At 41.2% G+C, this 26,941-nt stretch overlaps 1 protein-coding gene across 2 annotated transcripts; it reads right to left on the bottom strand.

The window, feature by feature from the left end:
• Window positions 1–170: 170 nt before the first annotated feature.
• Window positions 171–25,758, bottom strand: coro1ca (coronin, actin binding protein, 1Ca). Of its 2 annotated transcripts, none has more exons than XM_086111048.1 (11): window positions 24,228–25,758; window positions 17,453–17,649; window positions 6,876–6,998; window positions 5,173–5,302; window positions 4,790–4,971; window positions 4,584–4,703; window positions 3,810–3,914; window positions 3,586–3,731; window positions 3,391–3,448; window positions 3,074–3,301; window positions 171–2,162 (listed from the first exon to the last, which is right to left on the bottom strand). In XM_086111048.1, the coding sequence occupies exons 1-11, from the start codon at window positions 25,756–25,758 to the stop codon at window positions 2,043–2,045; spliced, it is 2,940 nt and encodes a 979-aa protein (XP_085967174.1). In that variant the 3' UTR covers window positions 171–2,042. The 2 variants fall into 2 exon arrangements, with proteins under 2 accessions (XP_085967174.1, XP_085967173.1); XM_086111047.1 differs by lacking the exon at window positions 24,228–25,758 and adding an exon at window positions 23,316–23,445.
• Between the last annotated feature and the right edge of the window lie 1,183 nt (window positions 25,759–26,941).

The raw sequence follows: 26,941 nt of genomic DNA, 5'->3' as shown, positions 1-26,941 counted from the left end.
AAGGCTAATTCCAGTGGATGTACAAACTAAGGGGGCTAATAGGTTGAATCAAATTTGACTTCAGAAAAGCCAACGTGGAAAGTTCATTGCAGTGACATTTCCAAGGTTCATCACCTCAACTGCTTAAAGGAGCGTCACTGATTGCATTCAATCAAATCACCCACACAAGCTCATTTTAAAAAGTCTTTATTTTTTTTGGAATCAATGTTTTGATACTTGAAGCAAGAAAAATAAAAATGCTGAGCACACCTCGGCGTGAGGTTTTAACCTGGTTCGTTTTCACTTGATTTTGCTTTGATTTTCATACACGGCCTCCAGTATAACAGAGGTTACATAATGGCAAGGTGCAGGGAACACAAACAAGGAGAAACATTTAAAACCCACCAACCCTAAAAAACAAAACAAAAAAAAACCCTCTTCGGCACAGCAACAAAGCAAAGGAAATGAAATTAAAAAACACACACAAAACATCATTAACACAGCTTGCACTCGTTTTCTCGACCTTAATACAAACATAAATCTTTCAACTGAACAATTTCCAACCTACAGTGTCCCTTTGGATTAGTTATTTTATACTACCTTTCTAAGAAACCGAGCTCAGGTGCCAACAGTGCAAGCAAAGCACCAGATCGTCATGTCCCACTAAATTCCACCCACCAATACTGGCCCTTTATTTATTTATTTTTTTAATGGCTTGTAATGTTATACTGCTATTCCAAATGAGGCGCAATAATACTTGCTGTAATTATGAGATGTTTCAAAGTAAAGATGTCATCCAGGAAACAGACTTGTGGAGAATCCCAAGTCTGATGAACTTGCACGTTTCGGCACCGTTTAGTTTCATATCTTCCTTTTACTACGTGACTTGAACTACACACGCAAATACACAGCAGTCCTCTACAAGACATCTGCACAGTCGCGACTATGGCACTTTCAGGGCTTTACAGAGGCAACAAATATCGAAAGCGAGTGACAAACACTTTTTACCCGTCTCTTCTTCCCAATGGGAAGCAGATTGAAAATTATGAAAATGGATCTTTTCTATTAACTCACCAGGGGTTCCTGTACTGTATTGAGGGAAAAAAGTGGATGCACGAAGAGGGACATAAGCACAACTGGAATGAGATTAGGCTGAAAAAAAAACCTTACAATGAATAATCAAACAACCCACCCCCATTAAGCAAAAACGGAATGTCCAGGCTGACATTTAGAAAGGCCAAAGACATTAGGCACACAGTCACACAATCTACTTTTTCTTTTAATCAACTTGAGCAATTTTCTGTGGCAATCTTCAATTTGATGACCAATTATGCAATGTCACATTCTCTTTTCATTGTTGGCGATGCTCAAAGGCAACCAATGATCTTATCACACGCGACTATTGTGTGTGGAATGTGCCTGAACCTCTCCCAGAAGACAAGGAGAGCTCTAGTGATTGAGGAATGCGTTATTTTTGGGGGCTGCACATTAAAATAACAGGAGCACATTTTCATTTAACGCACCAAGCATACAGGAATGCATGTGACATTAAGAAAAATAGGACAAAAGAACAAGATAGGTAAATGTTGATTTGTGCAGCCTCAATCATCAAGAAAGTCATCCAAGTGAGCATTATGCAAGCAAATAGTTCCGTTTATCGCCATTCCAATGTTGTCGTATGGCAACAAAACATATAAAAGGAAAAAATATGGAATGTTTTATTGGAAATTATTTCACCCTTTTGTCAAAAAAAGGGAAATGATAGTGTAAGACGTGTTATACAAGTTTAAAAAAAAGCCACAGAATGAAAGAGGAACAGTTCTTTGTAAGGGGGGGAAAAAAGGAGGAATAGTTCCTGCAAAAGTTGCCACATGTCCTTATTCCAACTGTGTTATGCAGAGGGTTTGGGTCTGGCTAGGAAAAGTTCATCTGGAATGTTGCGAGGGATTGCCGCGAAGACAGGCCCCAAACGAAACACTGTCATGGAGTTAGGCTGTGATTGGTTGTGTCGTCCTCCCAGCCAGTGGAACGGGGTGGATTGTAGCAGGTCGGGCAAAGAGTCCCTAAATAGCAAGTTTGGACATTTGTTCTTCAAGTGTGACAAGTCGCTTCTCCTGACTGCTGACCAGGTCCTTGAGGGATTTGATTTCTTTCAAAATCTCTTCCAGCTTGGCATCCGACTGCTGTGGGTACAGTAACATCAACATTTATTTATTTTTTTGTCAAAGAAACCCCATGACATAAAGTGTCCAAGACAAGCCAACATTAACGTGTGATAGTGTGTAAAGCTTGGGACTAATCACTATAAATTGAGGATTGGTCAATTACATTGCAGATAAAACAAAAAGAAAAACTTCACACCATCTTAAGACACAATTTATCTGCGAGGGACGATTTCTTCTGATCAATGCAAGCATTTCAAAATGTGGCAAATTTGATGAGTCATGACCTGACAGAAAGTGGCTCTGAAGCCAAGTGGGTTGTGATTTAAGAGCACACTACAGACAGGCTTATGGGAAAGGTCTGAGGTAGATGACTGTTGTGGTTCAGAGCCAGCGGCAGACACCGTCATTTGTAAATTGAGATCAAGATCAAGAAATATACTAGTTAAAAATATTTGGTGAAATTGTGAGCATGAAACATGGAGTAGGCATGAGATATTCACTTTTGAGGAAATGATTTATCCTGGTGTCTTTTTTTTTTCACAAAAACCTGGCATTTAAACAGGGGACATTTTCTATCCGCAGTATATCTTGCAAACAACTGCTCACGCAGTCTGGATTCAACATCCATACATGCATTCATCCTGTTCAGGGTAGAGTTGAGAAACGGGGAGGGTACACCGTTGACAGATCAACAAAAGGTTGATCATGACACCCATAACCACTCAAGTCACGTAGATGCCAGTGTTTTTGGACCGTGGCATAGAGTACACAAAACTCAACACCACAAGGCCAGAGCCACGATTGCAATGCAGAGCACAACTACTAACTCCAGTGTGATGCCCTGCCAAATTAAATAAATGACTGGAAACGAGGTACCGTACGCCTTGTGCAAATCATAGTGTGTGCAACTGTAATGCAGCAATACTCACAAACGATGCATTCTGGGCCGAGGAAGAGTTCTCTGTGCTCTTGGGCACCTTGGCATCTAAAATGTTCCTTTTGACAACCGTGAAATCACGGGACTTGGTTGGAACGTAGCCATTTTTGAGAGAGATTAGGATGGGGTCACCATTCCTCCCCTCAAACCACTCCTCGGCCTCCAGGGCCGAGTCAGGCCCAGACGTGTCAGGGTACAAGTCATCCTGAAACAGGTCAGACTGACAGCCGAGGGCAGAGATAAAGTCAGTGCGGTGGTTAGTTTGGCTGAGCGCCGACAAGTGTTTGGGAAGGGTGACCACGCACTCACCTTTCTTGGTACAGTCATCACGATAGGCTCACATTTCCTTTCATGCAGTTTATAGAACCTGGTGGTAATAAACAAAGTTAACTATTACCTAAAGTTAAATATAAATGAAAGGGAAAAAATGTATTTGACTGTTTAATGACCATCTTCTGCTCTCTTGTGGTGAGGGTATAAATTGCATGCTTTATAAGGCCTTACCTTGCAATTTCACACTTGTTGACATCGAGGCCCCTCTTTGGCATGCAGCCCATGCCCCTCTGAGACTCCTTGGAGACAAAGCTGTTAAGGAAGTGAACATATGGATCTTCATCTGTCACTTCAAAGTAGCGGATGCTGCTGTCACCCTGTCAAAAAACAAACAGACCAAAAAAAATGGGAGTTCTAAATTTCTAAGACAATAGGTTTGATAAATCCGAACATACCTTTCCACAAACGTAAACCATGTTGGTGTCTGCGTCATAGAAGGGCAAGAGTACCCCGTTGCTGGCATCCATGCAATGCATTGTCATGGGCTCCTCAAAGTTTTTCTGGAAATAATACATAAGCATACAATAGAGGCTCTTTTATGAAAGGCTAGGAATTGTGGCGATGCATAATGGTTGATTGGTTAAATTGCCTAAAAAGCAGATTTGCCAATTTACTTTACAAGTCTCATAAAATGCTATAATGCCAATGCTTAAATTTGATATTAAGAAGAAAACCTTTATTTGTCCCACACTGGGGAAATTTGAAATTATTACAAGTTTGTAATGCTGCGTCTTCACTTTAGCACAGGGGTGTCAAACTCATTTTTGTCATGGGCCACATTTTAGTTCCCATTTCCCTTGGAGGGCCGTTATGACTGAAACCACATTTTATAAAGTCAATAATAACGGTTTATTCAACTATTGTTAAGTTTCTGTAATGAGGGGTTTGGCTACAAGAAAATGCTTACAAGGTGTCTCTTATTTATTACATATGAGAATTTTAAATTTTAGTAGAGATTTTAGCACACATCATGGAAGTTGACATGTTTGATTTGCTTTCACGGGCCACATAAAATGATGCGGCGGGCCAGATCTGGAACTCTGAACTCTGCCTCGAGTTTGACACCCATGCTTTAGCACAAACAGTGAGGTGTGCCTCAAGTCCAATGACTGTATAAGAAACAGTGCAGAGTGAGCAAATGTACCAGCAGTGCAAATCAAACATCATACCGTGTCCCACAGGGCGATTAGTCTCTCACTCCTACGATTGAAACCAGTGGTGAGGATTTTGCCATCCTTCAGAAAAATAGCCCTCATGGGACGACCGCCGTCATGTGCCTTTTCTTTCTCCTGGAAGAAAAGTTCATATTTCATACAAAATGTTGTTCCTTAAAAAAAAAAAATTGGCTCCCACCACCCTTTTGTTTTTCTCTTACAGCAACAATTTCCTCCTTGCGGGGGTCAATAACACGGACAGACTTGTCCTTGCAGGCAGTGCAGATGAGACTGCCATTGCGATTCCAGCAAACATTGTAAATCATATCGGGATGCATGTCATCCAAAGTGATCATGGCCTCGCCCGTGCCCACGTTCCAGATGATGATCACGTTGTCACAACCTGATACAGCAAGTAAAGAAAGTAATTGAGCAGGAATGTAAGTAATGGTCTCATTGTTGTCCCTCGAGATATTATTTTGAGGCATACTTTTCCTAGACAATATATTACTGCTCAAAGACCAAAGTGTAAGAACGGTATATGAAGTAGCATAGCAAGTTATGTTCGGCAAATTATTTGAGCAGCCAGAGACTTGTCTCCCACCTGCACTCAGAAGAACATTGCGAGCTGTGGGGTGCCATGTGATTACGCCAACTCGCTTGGAATGACCTTTCAGTTCCACGGCGGGCTCGGACATGGGAGCCACGAGGCCGTTCTCAGGAATTTGCCATACCTGTGAAAGGTCACAAATCCCAACGAAGAGCAACGTCAGCAAGGCTAATTTCAGACTAAAAAGTAAACAATCCAGAGGTGTCACAATTCATCGCTGAATTGAAAATGCATCAATCATTACATTTACAATTCCTTTTGATGATTGATTAATCATCGCTTTCAGGTTCTCGTCTTTTTTCTGTAGTACGTATTCCATGAAAGCAGACTGCTTTATGTTTGGGTTTATTCATAAGAAGACATTTGCCCACATCAGTTACTTTGGAAAATAATGATGACCATTTTTGTCAAATTTTGTGACAAACCAGTAACTTCATCATTGGCAAACTATAGAAAAAGCAAAGTCATTGTAATCTATTATGAGTAGAATGGTTATTTGCAGCTGTGGTATGAATAACCAAATAAAGGCAGGTAGTTGAACCACAACCTGACGTAACCTCAGAAGTGTATAACAGACTAGTAACCCTTCCCACTAATCAATACCCAAGAAGTAGCTCTCAGGTTAAAAAAGGCTGGAGAGTACAAAATCACTCCCTCTTCAAATGATGCTGCTTAAATGTTGTTTGTTTGGTTACGTTTCATCACTACACAATACCAAATAAACGACCACAAATAAACAACAAAGAATTAATAAATGGAAGAAACGTGTGGCAATAAATGTTTATTCCAAATCCATGAAATAATCAATTCTAAAATATTTGATAGTGACACCCCGACTGGAGTCTAAAATTGCTCATGTAGAAAAAGAATGCTGGTATATGCATTCTAAAGAAAACACCTCAAGGGGGCAGCAGCAATCAACGTTTAGTATTGAAGGGAGATGGCCTTATTTTTTAGAAACATTGGTTAGCTGGACACTATCCTACTGTACACTGGCTCATAACTGAAGCATAGATTCGGTTGACCAGAAAGAGCCAAACAGTCAATTAGCAAGCACTTGAACCTGTTCCTCTCAATTACAGAAGAAAATCAAGCTGAAAGTGACCCTGCCACCATAGAGAAGTAGGTGAGTGAGGTTTACAGCACTCTAAATGTACTTTGCGAATTTCCCCTTTCCTAATCTATATAATTGCTCTCCTGGTTTATCTCTTGAACCTGTATTTCATCCAATAGTGGGCTCTTTCGAAATTCTTACACAGGTCTAGCATGTTTGTACCCTTACAAGCAAACAAAAAGGTACCAATTGTGCACCTGTTTCTTACCATCAGCCGTTCTTATTTTCACCTTCAACTGTGAATCAAAAAAATGTGTACCTTGGGAGAACAAAACTGGACTTCAACTGTATTCTTTTTTTGGTAGTGTAAAGGCCAAATAAGGAAATAGAGGAAAGCACAACTCACTTCATCAAAAAAATAAAAAGACCTCAGAAGAAAAAAAGAGCGTTTACTAATCTCCCCACGATGTCTTTGCGTCTAATCTAATCCAAAGAGTGAGGCCCACACCCATGCATGGGTTACAACAGGCTCATCTTTCGCAATAAAGCAGGGAAATTCTTATCAACTGCTGGCAAAACACGTGTGCTGCTGTTTGTACACAGTTAGGAAGAGCGAGAGGTGTAAATGTGCAGCCGATCTTACCATCACTGAGCAGTCCTCAGAGCTGCTGGCGATGACCTGATCATTGTGGGGGCACCAGTCAATGTCCAACACTGGACTAGTGTGCCCGCACACTGTCGGGCAGGCTTTGTCGATGCGTCCCGTCTGTAAAGACAAGCGGCAATTAAGTCAGTCCCACCAATTGATCACGTCTTGAAATGGGAAAACTAGAGTACAATCCTCAATAGGTTTGCAAACAAGGGTAGTTCAAAGGATCCTGCTGTCATGGAGTAAAAAGTAGTTGACCAAAAAAAAACGCAAATAAGAAAAATTACAGCATGACAATCTTCATGACCAATTGTACATTGCAAGACAATACCAAAACAAAAGTAATGTCGAATGATATTCAGATTGTTTACAATGTCTCCTCCCTCTTACTCAGGCATTCAACATCAGCTCTGATGACATGCCAGACATACACTGTGTCCTGTTCATCGGGGGCAACTCGCGCTTCAGTGTCTTGTTTTGGGGCACACTTTGACAAACAGAGAAGGGGAGCCAGTGATCACACCGGCAACTTGGAAGACGATTCCATGACCTGACCCCGGCCGCCCCAAAAATCTTAGACCGCATCTATCTCCTCGCCTTGTGCCAAATAGGATTTGAAGGCTTTCAAACTGGAGCTGCACAGGCACAAACCAAGATTCAATCTAAAGCACCGAGAAAGACAGTACTTAGGGAAAGTTATTAGTCACGTCATGACACAGTCAAGGCCGGCAGTCCTTACATCTCCACATCTGTCTTGTTCAAATAAAATCCCAAACATCTCATGGTGAAAATAATGAAGAAAAAAAACTACCACATTGCGGTCACACCATTTTTTATTACTAGTTTCCTTAAATGTGAAAATGCTGCTCTTGTTGAATAACCCAAGAAAGGAGAACTCTGCCCTTTTGAGTGTCGTAGACACCCTGTTCAGACTACCTGTATCTATTTTGAAAAAAAAAAAAAAAAAGGTTTCATATAGAACAATTGCTCACTTGCCGCAGCCTTCACAGCGACGCAGCGTCTTGCAAGATGCTTACAAAAAAATTATTATGATCATTTTTTTCTCCATCTTTGTTACACAGACCTATTAAAATCGTAGAAAATACGTTTGGAACCAGACGTTTCCATCCACGAAAAAGTACACACACACACACACAGAAAGTTTCTGCTAGTAATTATTGTATTAAATCGCAGAAATCAAATTTTGATGTGCTTAAGGACTCTGAAGTTGCATCTATGAAACAAATGAGACAAGTCTGTGCATGTTGGCTCTAAAAGTACACTACATACTTGTCATTGACATGTTCTTCTCATTTCAACAACCTGCACACATGAACTCATTCAATGTCAGCTGTTGTTCTTAAATTGAGAGAGCCCGTGCCAATCATTTTTGACCATTTTGAAAGCCTCCAGAAAATGTTGTTCTCTAGCTATACAAAGCATGGAATTGACCAAAAGAAAGCTTTAACACTCTTCTTCCATCAGAAAAAAAAAGTAGTAAAATCGAACTTTTTACCATTCTTTAGTAAACAGCAGTCGAACATTGGTAATATTCTTGAAAATTCTCGTTTCCAAGAAAAATTCTGAGAAGAGTTTTTTGTGAAAGGATGCATTTCAAGCAGAACTTGCACATTGTATATTTTTTTCGCATTAGCGATACCTCAAACATCCAAACAATGCTTTCCTACGAAACAACATAAACAACACAAAAAGGTCACTTGATTGCAAAATAACAGTTCATTGCAAATTAACACTGCACTGATGCATGACCTATGCATGAAGTTTTCATGAACGTTGAATGAACTCTGTGTGTGTGTGTGTGTGTGTGTGTTCGCCAGGGATGAGGAAGTCCCTTCGTCATCTTTTTTTGTTTGTTTATTGAAAAAGCTCTGTTGTCGAGTTAACTGCTAGTGTTTATCCTTAGGATCGCCATACTACACCCCACGCCCACTCACACTGTGTGCGACCAAGATCTGATCAAAGCCACACCTGCCATGTAGTGGTGATTGATCAACAACAACAGTATTTATAGAGCACTTTCAAACAGCCATCGCTGCATACAAAGTGCTGTACATGGAGCAATTTAACATGCACAATAAACAGTAAGACAAATCGGTAATAAAGGCGGTAGAAAGCACCAAACAGTAAAACCAAGAACATATTGAAATCATTCCCACAGCTGCGACACTGACTTGACGATTCATATTTTTTAATTAAAAAAACAAACAAACACCCAAAACACATTTTTACTCTTTGACACGAAATGATTCGGTTTTTGCAAATGCATTTTTACGGTTTGGCATTTAATGAGTTAAATACCAACCTAACTGCACTTTTGAGCTCCTGTGTGCATCCTGACGTTTGGCGGCGCATTCCCATTCTGCACAAACGCAACACATTTAATTCATGAAATCGAACAAATGTACAACAGGCGCCGTGGCGTTACAGTGAAACGGTTAAGTCTGTGAGCAAATGGAGCTGTGATTGGCACTGGTCTCTACAGACCAAATGTAGGAATGTGAAAGGTCTTTCTTTTTCTTTAAATGTATTCGCTTCCTTTGCTCAGCCTCTGAAAGTTCCGATCAAACAGCTGACTTGGGATGAATGAGCAAAAAATCATTAGAGGCAAAAAGGGAGAGTGCAGTCCAAACATTCCAAGTTAGGAGTATTGTGCTGCCACTAGTGTGTTGAAAATTATGTGAACAACTCTTCTATTTACTCAAGGCCAATTGCATGTGGACTTTGTACGAGGGAGGGTCAAGTCTGTTTAATGTCCTGCGCAACTGATTAGGGCATCCACATTTGCAACACATTTCTCCTCTGGGTAATTTCCAGATAAGCGCATGGGAGTAGCTAAATTAACTGCTGGAGTACTGACGAGCGTCTCTGATTTCATACAGTCCCAAAATGGCTGGAAATGCATGACCATTAGCTATGTAACCATATACACTGTGTCAGTCAGGTTGTTACCTGACTGTTGGGCTGCGGCACATTCTCCAACTCTTAACTGTAGTGATGAACCATTCCAGCCTTGTCCAACCAGAACATATTCTGCCACTACTGTGTGATTGTGTGTATTATGTACTGTATTCTTTTTTTTTTTTTTTGTAAACAGAGGCGCAGTCTGTTTTATTTATATTGTGTGAATTATCTACAGTTCAATGCCAATGATCAATACTCTTGGGAATTGGAAGGTCGATTGCTTGTGAAGGATGTCCTTAAATTATGGTCAAATGTAGTTATATCAGTGGCATTAATTTAAAAAAACAACAACAACGATACCATTGCTTATCAGGATACTTTAGTAAATGTATCACCCACAAAATGTGTTATCATGACTGGCCTATTCACAATCAAGACCCAAAACAATCACACACACAAATCTGGCCGACAATTCAGCTCGACACATGCTTTTTTTTTTTAAATTGCCCACTCAGCCAGCCAGGTATGTGTATGACAAATGAGAGCAGGGGGGCGGCTTGGGCGTCAAATATAACCCACTTTGAGGTGTTAATGGTGTATTTATCCCCCAAACAATAAGGAATTCCACGGCGTGTAGAGAGCACTTGTTGATCTGCCCTCAGCTGTCTAAAGAATTTTGTAATTCTTCAGGAAAACTCTCTGTATGAATAAGATCGCCATTTTTTTAAAAACATGTTAACAGTTTAACTCAAAATAACCACTAAAAGTGCTTTCACAATAGCACCTTCGAATCACAAATTAATATCCGCTTTTGCTTTGGACAGGTGTGTACATAGCAAACTAATTTGCGCACACCAGATCAACCGGACTGAGGACACCTGGAAGAGGGTCTCATTACAGTTCTCAAAACACTCTAGCACAGTTTGCACAAAGCCATTCATCCGTAGTCAACTACAGCCGTCACATGGGCTCACTTTCACCCTCGAGTTGTAATGTTAAGATGCCAAAAGTAGGGAAAATTGGGAGTATGATCCAAGTTATTTTTTTCCTCTGAAAAATATGCCCACCGACCATATATTAAGAGTTTGAACCGTCATCAGTATTTTATATGTTCATCAAATTAAAGGCCGGCTAGCTTCTTAAATGCTTGAACGTTTGACTTCTAGCTCGAACATTTTCAGGAAGGCAACTTAAAACGCAAATGTACATTTCAGTTTAAATGCAGTGCAATGCTTCTCTAGTTATATAGCGCGTTCACAACAGCTGCAGCTGTAACAAAGCGCTTTCCAGACTATCTGCAGTTTACTTCAGCATGTATTGTTCTTACGACTTTTTACTCTTACGCTCTCTTTTCAAACAGATCTCCGTATGTACTTTAAACGGAACGTTTGTTGGATCAAAATCATGAGGCATTCATTAAACGAGGCATCAACAGCCCTGGTGCAACTTCACCTGCATAGTGAGCATTTTAGCACGTGACAATACAGTAGGTTCATGGCTGTGAGTTTCTTTGGTTATTTGTTTTCAGCCAAGCTGACAAGGAATAAAACCAATGTTCTTTGTCCTCTGAAAAGTTGTGGAAGTGTTGAAGACACCTCATGAGAGTGTTTCCTTCATCAGAGTTTACCAAAACCAGACAAACCATAACTTAAGAGTACAAGTACAGTACTAGAGTGGCCTTGTGTCAGACCGTGCAAGGTACCCATACTGAACAAAACTAATAAGCACGCTTGTGATGTAATTATAGGTGCGGGTATATACCGTACATTGGTCACTTTAGGGAATAAACAACCCACAACTTTGACAGTAGACATAATTAACAGAGACCTAGCTCTCTGGTTAATTTTACCTTCTTTACAGGTCCTATGTGGCGTTATTGGGCGTCTTCCACAATAAAGTGAGGTCACATAAAAGTGAGGTCTGTGTAAGGACTACACAACATGGTACTCGCCTTGCATTTCAGTCCGAAATGCTCCCACGCTTTGGCCGTATTCCCAAGCCGTCAACCTAATAGCTTTGCTTCAACCTCCAACTTCCTGCGCCAAGGCATGGGCCGGTTATTGGTTTGACAGATAGTTTCAAGACTGCTCAAAATTTCTATTAATGGTATGAGCCGTTTTATTTTTGAGTTGTTAAGGAAAGTGCAGGGCAATGGCAGCGTGCGGCCAATGAGTTATGAATCAAACTTTATTTTTAGGCTTTTATGAACCCAAACATTTCAAAAGAAGAAATGTTAGGGCTGCAGTTTCAATACTGCGAAACCACAAAATGTTTGCTCACCGTTACGATACCAACAGAATAGGATACTGGCCGATGCGTACTCCCACTTAAAGGAAATTTCAAGTCTTCCATTAATCAACCAGGAATTTCTAGAATGTGGTAGGAAACTGGAGAAAACACGTGCAAGCATGGGGAGAACCATGCAAACTCCACACAGGGGTCCGAAGCTCAGATTTAAAACCTTTTGACTTAGGTAAACACATCAAACATAATTGGAGTTTCCACCAAGCCCCCCATGCAGACTTAACATTGTCTGCGAAAATCAAATCTGTCTCCAATCTTGATTAAAAGTTTTTACTTCTCTTGGTCAGAGGTCCTTTTTTTTTTGCTGTGTTCACAAAGTTGAGTGCAAGATCGGCCTGTCTGTCTGGGAGCAGTCTCTATTCTGACAAGTTCATTAACGGTTGTTAAAGAGTTGCAAATTTCAACTCTGTGGTCTCCGGGGCGCATCAGCGACAAATGTTCTAAATGCCAGCAATAAAATAAATTAAAACAAACGAAACGACATGAAAGTGAATGCACTTGTGTCAAAAGTTCAATAGTGTGAAAGCAGAGAACATTAAGGTGCTATAAATACAGCATACAATTACATAACTTTTATAACCAGTGTAACAAAAGGATCCGAAACCTACGGAACAACCAGTTGCACAGCAACCAGTACGAAAGCAGAAAATAAAGTTGACTCACTCACACTCGCGCATGTACGCACATGTCACAAAGCAGCACACCAGCGAAAAACAAAACACATTTGAGGAACAGCATTCCATCCGGCACGACAGGACATTCTTTTCATTGACACAAGAGGCCTGCACACTTCCTCCCCTTGTAGCCTAAGGTATGATTCACACGTCTCTTCAATGCAGATGCTGTCCAATACAGTGTAATGGAAAATTCCCCTTTTACAAGTCTCCCTATCCGTGCGCTGGACACAAACAAGGTGGAAGCAGAAGACAAATCACAATCAGAACTAGAAAGGCTTACAGCGCTAAATGAGGGGCGGTGAATATCGCAACAAGAGCACCATATGGTGATGGAAAAACAGAGATATATACAATCCACTATAAAATAAGATGTATACATTTTTTCCCCCCACACAACTCATGAAAACATTTGAGAATGCCTGCACCGTTGCCTCATTGGGAGCTAGAATAATTTCCGACGATTTCACTGCAGAAAACAGTCTGGAAGATAATTATAGAAAAGCACCACATTATGAAATATAATTGAGTCGTGAAACAATCTTATATATTATAACATATACATATGCCGGCGGATGGGGACATCTGACTACAGCCGCGTTCTCTCATCTCAGCCGCTCTACATTCGCACGGACTGGCACTCCGTGGAGCAGCCAATAGCAGGCAGAGAGGAAACGCTCTTGGAAGGCTGTCAGGGTAGGGAGCAGATTTGACCATATATGGTAAATTCTGCAGTCAGCAGGACTGCGCGCAGCAGAGGCAAATGCAGACACAACCAACTGAGCAACAAATCAACATCAGCTGATCAACACATGAGAAGGGACATTACCTGTTTATGTACACATATGAGTATATACATAAACATATCAACAGACACACTGCCTTGCAAGAGCATTAGCCCACCCTTTGACCTTTTGCCACATTTCAGGTTTCAAATCAAGATCTAAAACTGGGAAGAATCAACGTGAAGTGAGACACAACCAAAGTGGAATGAAATGTATACAGTATTTTAAGTTTTTTTTTTTTAAAAAAGCTGAAGGTAGGACGTGCAAAGTTAATGCTTTGTAGAACCACCTTTTTTGTGATGACAACCTCAAGTCTTTTGGGGCGTCTATCGGTTTTGCACATGTATAGAGTGAAATTCCTGCCCATTCATCTGTATTAAAAAAGCTATCTTAATGAGATTAGATAGAGAGCGTTTGTAAACAGTAGTTTTCAGATCTTTCTATAGATTTTCATTTGCATTCAAGTCTGTATGAGACCTGAGTTGGTCATTTGAACACCTTTAGTTTTGAACCATTCCATTGCAGATTTTGCTTTATATTTAGTATCCCTGTCATGTCAGAAGGTAGTTCCATCCCTGCCTCAAGTCTTTTGCAGACACACCGACAGGTTTTCTTCCAAATTTGCCCTTCATTTGGCTCCATCCAACTTTTCATCCACTCGAACTACTTCATACGTGTATATTAAGCACAGATATACGTATTGCACAATAAGCACAAGGCCATACATGTTATGCTTTAATTTGTAAGAGCTAAATGCCGTTCTAACTGACAGCTTGCGTGGGACTCAAGACGCAGATGTCCTCAGCATGGTCAGGGAGGACAAGCTGTTCCTTTGATTCAAAAACTGAATTAAACTTAATCTAATGATACAAGTATCGTATCGACATCCCAGTGCCACATCCACCATATTCTAAGGGCCGATGAGCCCTGCGTGGATTATGGGCACAACTTCCGGTATGAACCAGAATTGGTGTTTTGTTTACATGGTAGCTCTTTGCCGAAGTCCACTTTGTATGACAGTTACAGATTTAAACAATGAGGCAACGCTAGTTGTCATATCTTAAAGACATTTAAATCCTGCTTCTAATAAATGTTGCGAGGTAGGAGGAAGACAAAAAAAAGTGTTGCGTTTTTGAAGTCTGTCACTTCAGATAGTGAGGCAATGAGCAATCTCAAAAGCTCTGAGGGGTATCAGTACCTACACAAAAATAAAGGTGGTCACGTTTTGTACAGAGGTTGGACACAGTCTTAAATTCACCTTAAAGTGACCCAGCCAAATCCTTACTCTTAAAATCAACCCTACGAACTTTCCACTGCACGGTAAACCACATCGCCTAGTATGTGCGCCTAAAAACAAAGGAAAACCTGCTCGATGATAACAGCAACAACATTATTATTGTCTACGAAGATGAAGATTAAAACATTGAATCGTTGAACAATTTATGTTTGTGCTGAAATGAAATGAATAGTGCCTAGCAACAGTCCAGACACACTCACATATGAACTGTTTAGAAAAATGTTGTTGCTTGACTATTAATATTTGCAAGCAAGTATATAAACACATAAACACAAAATCAAACCAAATGTTCTTGTGACGCACGCACACCATTTAGGTTGTGTTTTCAAATCAAGATTTTCATCCTAATCTTTTGTGCTCCTCATCCTCATGTAGGCGCTGGAAAATTCTCTCCACCCCCGGGGGTCATGTTCAAAACATTGTTCTTTTAGCCAAAGACTAAAATTTGTTCTAGTTGTTAGGACAGTTGCCAACAAGTTCCCAATCTGTGCAATACATTTTTACATGCTATGGGGGGTTAGGCGTAGAAAAAAAAGTAGTGTGTTTCCGGTAACATGAAATTTCAGCATAGGGTCGGTAGGTCGGACAAAGATTTTTTTTTAAATCTTTTTTTCCATCAAAAATGTAAACAAAATAACCATAAAACATAAAACAAGGAGACATTGAACCCGCCGCTCCGCGGCCGGCGCCGCCGCCACCAATTTAGTTTTCTCCCCGCTTCGGACTCGGGGGGCCGGGGCGCGCCGCCGCCTCCGCCGACGTCCTGCTCCGCCCTCGGTGTTTACTCGGCCCGTGGTGTTCATCAAATAGTTCGCTGATTTTTTTTGATACATCAATGGATGCTATTTTCTTAACATTACGGTCCGAGCATGCAACTGTAACATAGAAAACGCGGTTTAAACTGTCGTCGCAGATCGCGGCCGCCGCCATGTTTCAATGTTGTTGACAGACGACAGGGCAAACGACCCACGCGCTCAACTTGAATATCGCGAGAGTTTGCACCGATGTAAACCCTCTACACAAAAATGTAGAGGGTTGTTTGAAAAAAAATGCCGACCGTAAAGTTTTTTTTCGACATAGAGATTCTCGGTCGGTCGGGTTACCGGAAACACACTACTTTTTTTTTCTACGCCTTATGATCGTTTAGAGAAGCAAAAAAAAAAAAAAAAAACCTTCAAAGAAACCGCTCACGGAAATGAAAGCCGATGTAATAAATGCCTCACGGCTACTTCCGGTGATTTACAGGAAGTCTCGCCCCAAAATTGTTTCAACATCACAGTCCTCAGGAATGAGGTGGATACCAAGCCCAAACATGAATGGGATCATCTGGAATGTTTCACTTGCTTAGCCGCCTTCCCTCCCACAGCTTCCTTCGTATGGAAATTAGGGAATAAATTAGCCGACGTTCAGATAAGTGAGACAAAGGATGAGATTGAAAGCACGAGGGAAAGGAATGGCGTGTTCAAAAAGAAGGAAACGATATGCATGGCTACGCTGAGTCACAGTGGCCTTCTGCAGCAACCTCACCCTACTCAGTCATACAAGGAAAAAGCATCAGTTTATGGAAAAACAAAGACTCGGAGCAAATATTTATACCCTTGAAGGTTCTGTTATGAACTTGCACAAACATTGCATTTTGCCAAATGCATCCTGCACGAATTCATACATTATATTGAATACCATATCAGCCATCTCGTTACCTCTGCGTCCCGCGTCCTAGACGCGCAATTTTTCCGCGGGACGCACAGTTCCAAATGTGCGTTTTTGGGACGCAAGGAAATTTCTCAGTCAAAACAAAAAAAAAAAACTACGATGCATCTTTTTTTCCAGCAACGATCGCAGTTTGACAAACGCCGCCATTGTTGTTTTGATCTTGCGTTAAGTAATCTCGCGTGATGAGATTTCCGTTCTCGCGAGATGAGATTGGCGAGATCGGCCTTCACATCGCAGAAAGCAGACGATTGCCAGGTTGTGTAACGTTAAAACAAGTGTTGCGAACAAGTGTTGCAAAAGTTAATTAAGGAGATATCACAGAGGAAGCGGCTAAAGTTGGATAGTTTTTTGCGATAAATTGACTTTGAGAAAGCCTTGCATCATTGGAAGCAGAGTAAACGGATGAGAATTTGTGAACTCAAAGACTGAACCATGGGATGAAACAACCTATTTCTCAACAAATCTTGTATGCCTGAATTATTTAAATTTTTGCAGCATTTGTTTATAAGAAATAAACCTATTATCAATGTATATTGTTGTTGTTTATGTTATTATCATATGCAATTAAATAAGTAGACCATTTCAGAATTCGAAATTTGGGACTCTCTAAATGCATTAATGGGGCTCATACTTTTCTGATCAGCGAGTCCCTGGGACTCGCTGGGGTTAAACTGTAAAATTATCAGTGCTTTAAACCGCACAGCCCTACTTGCACGGGTTATTGGTGATGACAAAGGCTAACAATGTTTTGATGAAAAAATGATCCCGGTCTCATTTTTTCACATCGCAAAAACCTGACATTTCCATCGGGGTAGGATAATTGCATGCTCAGTCACCACACTCTTCATGGAGCATATTAGTGTGTATTCATCTTACCTTATTTAGAGGGAGAACCAGGAAAGCTCCACCACCGCTGGCTTCAATAATTATGGCGACAAACTTCGGGTTGACCGCACAGAATGAGCTATCCCATGTGACCCTTGACACCCGGATATCGTCGTAGCACTGATCATTTTTCGCCGCCTGGCCGAAGACGTGACGGAATTTGCTCTTCCGTACAACTCCTTTCATATCTGCGAGAGACAAGACAGCGTTGTAAATTTAAAATGCACACAAGACTACGATTTGGGGAGTGTTACTTAAAAACATTTGTATGGCGAACAAAAAAAGCATTCCAAACCAGAATGCAACAATCGTGGATTAGAGGCTTTTTTACAAAGCACAGCTTGACTAAAACCAAACCAGGTCTGCTCAAACAGACACCATTACGCGCCAAAATTGTGAAAGTGGTTGCAGTTTTGGTTGATTTATTCTATTGTTTGCACATGTCAGTCCAGCAAGATAGGACACTTGTTTTCTAAGATGGGTTTTCCACAGCGAGAGACTGAATGAGAGCCAATAGGGGTGGGACAAGCACATATGGCTCTGTAGGACAGGGATTGCAACACAATCAGGAAGCTCTTCCTGCAGTGATATGGGAGTATCCTAACAGCCCAAATCTTTCAAGAAGATCTGCTTTGAAATTTGAACAAAAAATAAGGTTAAACTTTCCTCCGGAGCCATGTGGGTGACATAGCAAATTATCTCTGCAATGTGACAAAGGAGAGCAGTTAGCTTTAGCCTCAAAGCAAGGCAAATTACTGCTGCGCGGAGAGTTACAGCTTGTATTCATACAACGTTAATGGGTTCACGGTAATGTCACAAGTAGTGAGTTTTGGAAGACTGATTTTTCGGTAAAGTCTGTAGCCTTAACTTCATCTGCTCACTGGACCGTCAAACTTTTTGCCGCTCCACGCAAGTGTGAGGCTTGAGAACCAGAGAACATGCAGCTTTCACTGAGGTTCCCACTGCATGCGGAATCAGTCAGATCACGGATGTGAACGGGTCAATGCTGGACAACAGTCACAGCAGACAGAGAAACCGTACTGCAGCCAGGGCAAAAATAACCCAGTATATATATATATAATAACCCAATATTTTCTTATCTTATTTCATTTATCAGATGTTGGGGGGTGACAATTGCCAAAATGCCAAATATTGGCCCCGATTATCGAGCGTGGGGGAGTGTAGGGGGAAATAAAAATTTTATTTTATATAAAGAAGATATTAACGGCCAGCAGTCAGCATTTGCAGCTAGGAATCAGAGCTTTTTATTTTTTCTCATTTAAAGTTTGTTTGATCTGCAATGCACTGATGGCATTGTTAAAGAAATTGAACCGGGAGCGCCAGGAGCAGCATTTTAAAAGAGTACACGCACACTACCATAGTGATGTTTCTGCACTTAACACGCATCACTGCCTCTCTGTGTCAGGTCTCCCACTAAGGTAGGCAGTGATTTCCTTTTACCAACTCAGTTTTGTGTTGCATCTAGTTTACTATTTTTTTTTTCCATTCACAAAAGGGTCCCTTATGGCTGTTGTTCGATTATTGGTCATAAATGGTTGGCACCCCTGGTCGATCATTATTAACATTGTACATGAAGTATCCAGATTAAGAGTGAGCACTTGCCTCGTTTGCATGCCCTCACTCCTTCCCGAGCTGAAAAGGTAATGATAGCCAGTCTTGTCATTGGGCCCAGCAGTATATGGGGCACGGTCAACTGTCACTCATTTTCATGACAAACATATACAAATTTAAGCACGACAATGGCGTCTTCAAAGTGTACAATTATTCTTGATCTGGGATATTTGGACAAAAAGCATGAGACATGTTAATCAAACATCTGGAAACTGTTTGAAATTCATCCTACGGACAATTTTGAGTGTTCAATCAGCCTGCCATGAATGTTTTTTGCAATGTGGGAGGAAACCGGAGTACCCGGAGAAAACCCACGCAGGCACGGGGAGACCATGACAACTCTACACAAGGAGCCCCGTTTGAAATTGTCCGGGACAATAGGTCTCCTTCAATACACACAAATGTGACATTCAGGAAAATGTCAGCAAAGGAGTGTTTCTGCCAGCATTAGCAAGCACCAGTTTAACAACCCGTGACGTATATCATAGACAGACACACATTGGAGGCGTGTTATGCTTCCCAGTGACAGCCTACTGAGAATTACAGCCTGGCTGGTCTTTACCAAAGTAAAGAGAGTGCCCTACTGCCTCCTGAAACAGCAGAGTTAGTTGACCCTGATGTGGGGAGACAGAAAGAGGACCCCAGAGCCTGAGGAAAGGACCAAGACGAGAGCACCATGACGCTATTTTAGCAGGCTTCTCGGCATTCCAGTAAACTGCTTAACTTTTCTCACTTTATTTTGAAGTGACATGAAACGGAACTGTGTCAAATGATAAGTGCATCCAGTAGCGCTGCAGTTCCTGGCGCAAAATGCAAATTTTGGCTCACCAACTGTGATACGATTAGTTATTTTGTGTCTTGTATATATGGTGAGCATTTTTGAAATGGCAGTGCTAATTTTGATGCGTTAATATTGACTTGTGCAATTGTAATGCTTTGATTTCAGTATGTTACTAAACTGCCAGTCGTGAAAGTCATTGTATAATGTGAAGACGCTTCGTATGATATAATCACTAAAACTTTACGTATTGCACCACTTATAAATGGGGGGCTGTACGGCTTCTGATAGAGCCACCAAAAATTGGCTCCTGGTGGCCTGGCAATGCCATCAGATCCAATTTTTAAAATGAGTGTGTGTGTGTGTGTGTGTGTGTGTGTGTGTGTGTGTGTGTGTGTGTGTGTGTGTGTGTGTGTGTGTATACATGACAAAGATATTTTCTTCTTCTTCATCCAGTAAATGAATGTGCAAAACTGCAAATAGATTGACAGATATCAATTTGGGGGGGGGGGCCTCTTTGTTGTTTTGGAAATTTTGCTACAGTACAGTATTGGTTAGTGTTCTTCCAACTATCTCTTTAGTCTAGCAGACCATGCAGTCAAGTAATTATGGTGTGTCTGTACCACAAAAACTCAATTACCAACAAAAACATGGCAAGTGCATCGAGACTTACGCTGTTTTCATACAATGTTTAGATACTGGAACGAGAGAGGCACTCCAGTCATTATGATAACTTTCACACCCACGTCTTTTGTCATGAAGACTGCATGGGACGCCACCTAAATCCCCTTCCTGTATCCAAGGCCTCAGACCACCATTGTGATCAGATTCTTTGCTACATTCCAGAGCTTTGTGGACCACTGAGATAAGGTGCTGTTTTTCTTTCACCTACCAAGCGGTCTACTCACACATCTGCTCCATTCAAGTATCGATGGAGCATACATGCATCACACACACAACAGTGTATCAAGTAATGCAATTGCATACCTTCATATTTTGTAGAGGAAATGGGATTTGCAGACGATTCCAAAATGGGCTCAAAGTTCAACTCTGCTGAATGCCACAGAGAAAAAAAGTATCTAATGCAATTGAAATGTGATGAAGAGGTAAAGGTTATATACACAAAGCATGCAGAACAGCCATGCGTACTGAGACATATTTGATTAAGCGGTTTCAAATTCATTTTTGTCGTGGGCCATATCGTAGTTTTCCTCAAGAGGGCCGTTTTGACTGAAAACAGGACAAAGGGGATGCATAGTAACTTTTTGACCGATAATTATCAGACAGATAGTAGGGAAAAAAATGACACATTTATTGGTCTGATAAACAAAACTGAACTGATAAAAAGAGCCGCTCAAACATTAACATTGGTCTGGTTACTGTCACTAGGTGCCAATCAAAAGGAAAAGCTGGCCAGCTTCCTCTCCTACTGCAGGAAAAAGCGCTGTGTTATGTGTTAGATTAAATAAAGACACTCTTGAATATTTTAATCCTTTGTTGTACCGGTCTGCCGGTCTCAACCAATCCTCACATTCCTACATGCCCATTTGGGCTATGGCAAGTAATGAGGGACAAGCATACTATGTATTCTGAATGACAACAAAAAGATTGCCGACCATCCACAAACCAGCCCAACCACATCACCCACATGGATGAGGTGTCGCTCACTTTCGACATCCAGTTTAACCACACTGTAGAGAAGAAAGGGACCAGCACGTCGGGATATGCACAACAGGGCGTGAGAAGTCAGCTGGTGGTAGTCATTCTACATTACAAACATTGCAAAATTAAATCTAACAGTCAATGAAAATTAATGAATAAGGTGGGTGAATACAAATAACAAATACTACTACTTTGGACAAAAAACAAAAAAACAACAACAACCACATATAGAATGTCTTGTTTACTATTCAACCAACACCGAAGTCCCTGGCATTTCTTGTTGACCTCTTGCTTCCTGACCCACTTCCATAGCCAGACCATGGGAAGGCAGTCAACGCACTTTCAAAGACCTTGCACTGCAGCACAACTACTCCAAGTCAGTGCATCTGGAATGGTTCACGAGTCTAAACACAGCTGTCGACTATCAAGCCTTTGGGACAGTAACTGAGTCAGCAGCATTCATCCTCAAGTTGGACTCAGCAAAGAAACTCCTGTAACTCACAACACCCCACCAACGCGAGAGTACCGGTAGCATTTTTAAGTGGGGGTCAAAATCCACAAATCACGCTCTTCTCTTGACACTTTTCCAGTCACTGTCTTTATTAGCTATGCTCTTGGGCCTGCAGAAGAAATCTGAGCTCTCTGCAGTTCAAAAGCTTTTAAATGAGGATTAATTAGGATGTTGTGAAAACAATGTTGATGAGGGGGCAATAAAAGTTGTGACATCCAAAAAGGACAATGCCAACAGAGCAATGCCACAAATTGAGTGAAACTGACTCGTGGCAGAAGCAAATCATTGCCCAATTTAAAGTACTTCAGAGTTTCCGAACCAGTGTGCCACGGGAAATGAACAGATTTCACATATATTGTTTTATCTATACAAATAACCTCTTTGTTCAACTATCTATGACAAACAATTACATGATCTTCCGCCAGACGTAGAAGGTACATGACGAACCTGTACAGTATTTCCATTTCCTGTGACATTTTTGTCAGGTCAAGTGCATTAAGATTCATTTCTGGTTTCTGTCAAGTGGTAAAATGTCCTGGCCCAGTAAAGGTTTGGAACAGTTGCACTGACCCCAATTTTGCCTCGCAAATAAAAGGAAAAAAATTATTGTGGTGTGAAAATAATTTAAAGCGGACTATCCAGACTGTCAGTTATCTTAAGGACGACTGATGTTCTCTCAGATTTAAAGAATCCTCGTAAAATGTAAACGCTGAAGCTTTAATGAAACATTCATTTCATTGAATGTGACTTGAGTGATGATCATTTCCCAGACAACCATGTGTGGCAGAGATTCATGACATTGCTGTCAACTTGTCGTGGCTACTTCTCTAACTAGGCATTATGATAAAATAAGACCAGTAGCTCGTAATATGTCCGGGGAACTCCTGTCGTCTGTGAAGGTGCAAACTAGTGGGTGCATGGTGCCAGGGGCCAGGGCGCGGCTTCTCTGCCTGCTGCACCTCCGCCTCCGTTGCTTCATCGCAGATCTAAGTTTTTACTGCCACACAAAGGTTCGCCACCCCACTCACTTCCCCCCGCTCCGGGTCCTACTTCCGCAATTAACGTCGATCACACATCCAAGCGAACCGCAACCTTTATTTCGCCAATGAACAACAATTTCCTTCCCACTGACAGATGGGTTAAGTGCCGTCGCCGGCTAAGGTTAGCTTAAAACCACTCATTGTACAATCGATATAAGGCGTGTACTTTCTGGGAGTCGGGGTAGCCAAACAGAAACCATTTCTAAAACACAACAACAATACGTGACTTACCTTCTGTGAGGAAATGTGAAAATATTCCCGAGAAAAAGAGTGATATAAAGCGACGCAAGTCCAACGAATCCACCCGAGACTGATCCAAGTTGCTTTCCTGTCTGAGCGCTTTCCCTGCTTAGGAGATACACCCGCCCCCCTGCCCGGTTTGGCGGTGGCTGATTAGTACAGCGGACTTGATTGACACCTTTATGAAACAATCAGCGTCAGTTCTGTGATAAGGCGATTTTTTTTTTTTAGGAGCAGTTGTACGCTTTTCATTCCTTCCTTGCAAAGCCCAAGGCAGAAGAGAAGGAAGCATCTGCTTAGACACCCCTGACCACTAGAGGGGCCAAAAGAACAATAAACAGTTAATAAACCTGCAAGGATTAAGTAGCAGAATGGCGCTACACTGGTGTGCTACAGCCCGTCAGAAACCGGTTTAGCCCCAATTAAAACATCCAGGATTGAGTTTGATATTCTAAAATATATTTAGGAATTATTTTCTCAGTCCTCCTGTGAGCCAGTCAAGGACCCCTTTTTTATAGAAAAAATTCAGGCATTTTAGTTTAGGCACTTACATACTGAAATAATGGTATTTTGTTTTTTTCATTAAGAGTTTTGCATAATTTTACAAAGTTTCAATATCTGCTTATTTACTTTTTTAAAAGCCATCTTGTTTCAGATACTGCTTTTCAATTTGAACATTGTGTGTGTGTGTGTGTGTGTGTGTGCGCGCGCACATGAGTGTGTGTGTGGTTGAGGTAAAATTTTCTGCTAAAACTCTTTAAAAAAAAGCAGATGGTAAATTGCATAAAGCAGCTCCCACTCAAGCATCTCATTCATTACTGTAATATATGCTGTTATGCTCTCATGTCCCATCCATGTTATTACTGAGACTATTTGTGGTCCCCCAGTTTGCAAAGGCCTTACCTTTTCTGATAGAAGGCTTCCTCTCAATTCGTTTTTCTGGGGATTTGTGAGGTGAGTCAAAGGTGGCCTTCATCTGTGCTACCTTCACAGACTGACTATGCTCGTCGCATTTGACTTCGGCGGGCTTGGACCAATCCTGGTGGAGACGCTTCTCATGGAGCTGTATGTTTTCTTTTATGAGATCAGAGACAGGCCTCGACCTGCAAGTGTCGGTGGGGTTTTCTCTCATTAAAACTCCAGCATCACTTTCCCTGACGGATTTTTTGTCAGGCTGCTCTGGTGTTTCATTTTCTTTGTTGGTCGTGGGAACATTCTGCCTCGGGTAACTTTCTTTTGTCTTGGATGGGATCGAAATTGACCTGGCATCTTCATTTGTTCTCGGGGGAAGATGTTCAGAGTTTGTCGTTTGGTCATCACTTTCTTGGGGCATATGTTCTGAGTTTGCTGTATGGTCATCATTTTCTATCAGTGGAGCAGGCTGAAAGGATGGCGCGGCCTCCTTAGTGGTCACAGACTTGCCCTCACAAGACCTTCTTTCATGTAAAGCAGTTTGTAACGGGTTTAAAGCACCTTTATTTGGAATGATTGCCTTGTTGTCTGGAGCCTTTGTTGATTTCTTCACCATATCACTTGTGCAAAAATTGGATTTTTTGGTCAAACGGTCAGCAGTATCTTCCACTTCAAAGTCGCCCTGTGTTGCTTTGATTGTAGACGATGATAATATGCTCCGGGTGCTGTATGCCGGTGTGTTCCTTTCCTCAATGGTGAATTCGGTTGCTGCAGCAACTGGCATGGTCATATCCAGCTCCATGTCCAATTCATCAGTGTCCACCTCCTGTATTTCTTCCAGAGCTGGACACGCCTCAATTCGGTTTCTCTTCAGCAGCTTCTCCAAAATAAAACTGGGCTCGGTGTCTGCAGGTGAATTCGATAGATCAGTGTCTTGATGAGCTTTGTTTGCTTCCATTTGTAGCATTAGAGAGTCTGAATCCCAAGAGGACGGGAGATGACCATACAAGTCACATTTGTTTTGGTTGCCCTCACAATGGTCTTCCATTTTGATCTTCGATGAGACTTCAAACTGCTTCTCAGCACGCTTCTCTCCAATCTTATTTTTAGTCAACACCTTGTATGTCGAAGCTCTTTCCTCGGTTGTTACTCTACCTTTTCGGTTTTGGCCTGCTGAAACCAATGGAGTGGCCCTTCTTCCTTCTTCTCTTCCTGGACCACTTCCTGGCACTCCTTCTTGTTTCACCTCGCTTGGAGTAAACTGCCTCACCCACAAATTGATGTGTCTCTCACTGGAAAGTGTTATTAAGTCCTGATTGTGACTTTCATCCAAATCTTTTGTGTCTGGCTCCACTGAATATTTTTTCCCCTCTGAGCTGCCAGCCTCCTCTTCACAGGCACTTCCTGTCTTCATGACATCATCTGATTGACTGTCTGAATCTCCACAGTCAGAGTGCGAGTCCTCCAATTCCTCAACAAGGGTCTGTTCTCCTCCTTCTAATTTGTCCTGGGTCTGCCCCATACTCGTCTATGGAGAAAGACATGGCGTTAACCTTCACAACAAGTCATCGGCCTCAAAATTATTCCAACTGAATGAAAGGTTTTTTGAAGGGGACAAACTATGGATTTTTAAAAACACTTTGTATGTGTTTTATGAAAACATCTGTGACATACATTTGTCAATATATAACAGAAGGTTCAAAAACAACGACATTTTGACTCATGGAGGCAGCACTTCATACACTGTGAGAATGTCACTGTGTATGTAGAGAGCATGCACACAACATAAAAAAAAACCATACAAGATGAGACAAGATATTAATTTCAGCATGAATACTTATTGTGACATTTTTTCTAATGTTAATATGGGTGCCTTCAAAGCCATTCAAAGCAAAGTCTGCACTTTTTTTGATGTGGCCTGGTGCTCTGTTATTGGTTAATTCCAAGTCATATGATTTATGGGCGTCATTTTGTGACCTAGTGGCCATATTTCTCGACCAGCAGTAGCCTTGGTCACTTTTTGCCTTATGTAAGTGTATTTTTACCAAAATGGTTTCCTGTGTGGCTCTCATCATCTCATCTCGCATAATGTGTACGATACATTGTTTCGCGCAAAAATGTGAAAGACGCCGCCTGTGGGAGGTAAAATATTAATCAAATAAAATCTAATATCATTACTCTCAGCATACGTGTAGTGAATTTATTTTGTTTTGAAAAAAAAGTACATTTATGGAAAAGGGGGCTACAATTGCACTCAACCCTTACTTATCGTCAGACAGGGATACGCTCTGTCTGACGATCTCGGTCAAAATAATGTTACTTTAATAATCACATCTTCTTTTTCTTTTAGTTTATTTACCGGACATGGTGATAATGTCAGATGAGCATAAAATAATATCATCCACCCACCTCACTTGATTGCATATGACGCTAATTAAAAAGGATTGCGCCTTAGGCTGCCCACAATAAACTGCCACTGAAAAATGTGCAGTTTTACTCAATTAAAAAGTAATCTCGCTCACTAACAAATTAATTTGAAAATAAAATTTAAACCTTAGTGGCAGAAAGATAATACGTACTGTACATTCAAAGGTCACTGATATAACTGCAGTAAAAATCATCCTGTCACAGTCCACACAATTGAAATTGTTTAAGTGTGAGGACAGAATGACATAGCAAACAATTCATTGTCACACGGTGATCAT

The sequence above is a fragment of the Hippocampus guttulatus genome, chromosome 5 (assembly GCF_054856545.1).
Source record: "Hippocampus guttulatus isolate MCC_2025c chromosome 5, RoL_Hgut_1.0, whole genome shotgun sequence".
NCBI lineage: Eukaryota > Metazoa > Chordata > Actinopteri > Syngnathiformes > Syngnathidae > Hippocampus > Hippocampus guttulatus.
This window is presented reverse-complemented; position numbering and strand designations above follow the sequence as displayed.

Bases quoted from the DNA above. Each gene is read 5' to 3' on its own strand.
- coro1ca (XM_086111048.1), bottom strand. From the start codon at position 25,758: ATGGGGCAGACCCAGGACAAATTAGAAGGAGGAGAACAGACCCTTGTT. The intron at 17,650-24,227 runs GTAAGGCCTTTG...TGTCTCTCGCAG, and splicing joins GAAGCCTTCTATCAGAAAAG to ATATGAAAGGAGTTGTACGG. The intron at 3,302-3,390 runs GTGAGTGCGTGG...CTCGGCTGTCAG, and splicing joins TGATGACTGTACCAAGAAAG to TCTGACCTGTTTCAGGATGA.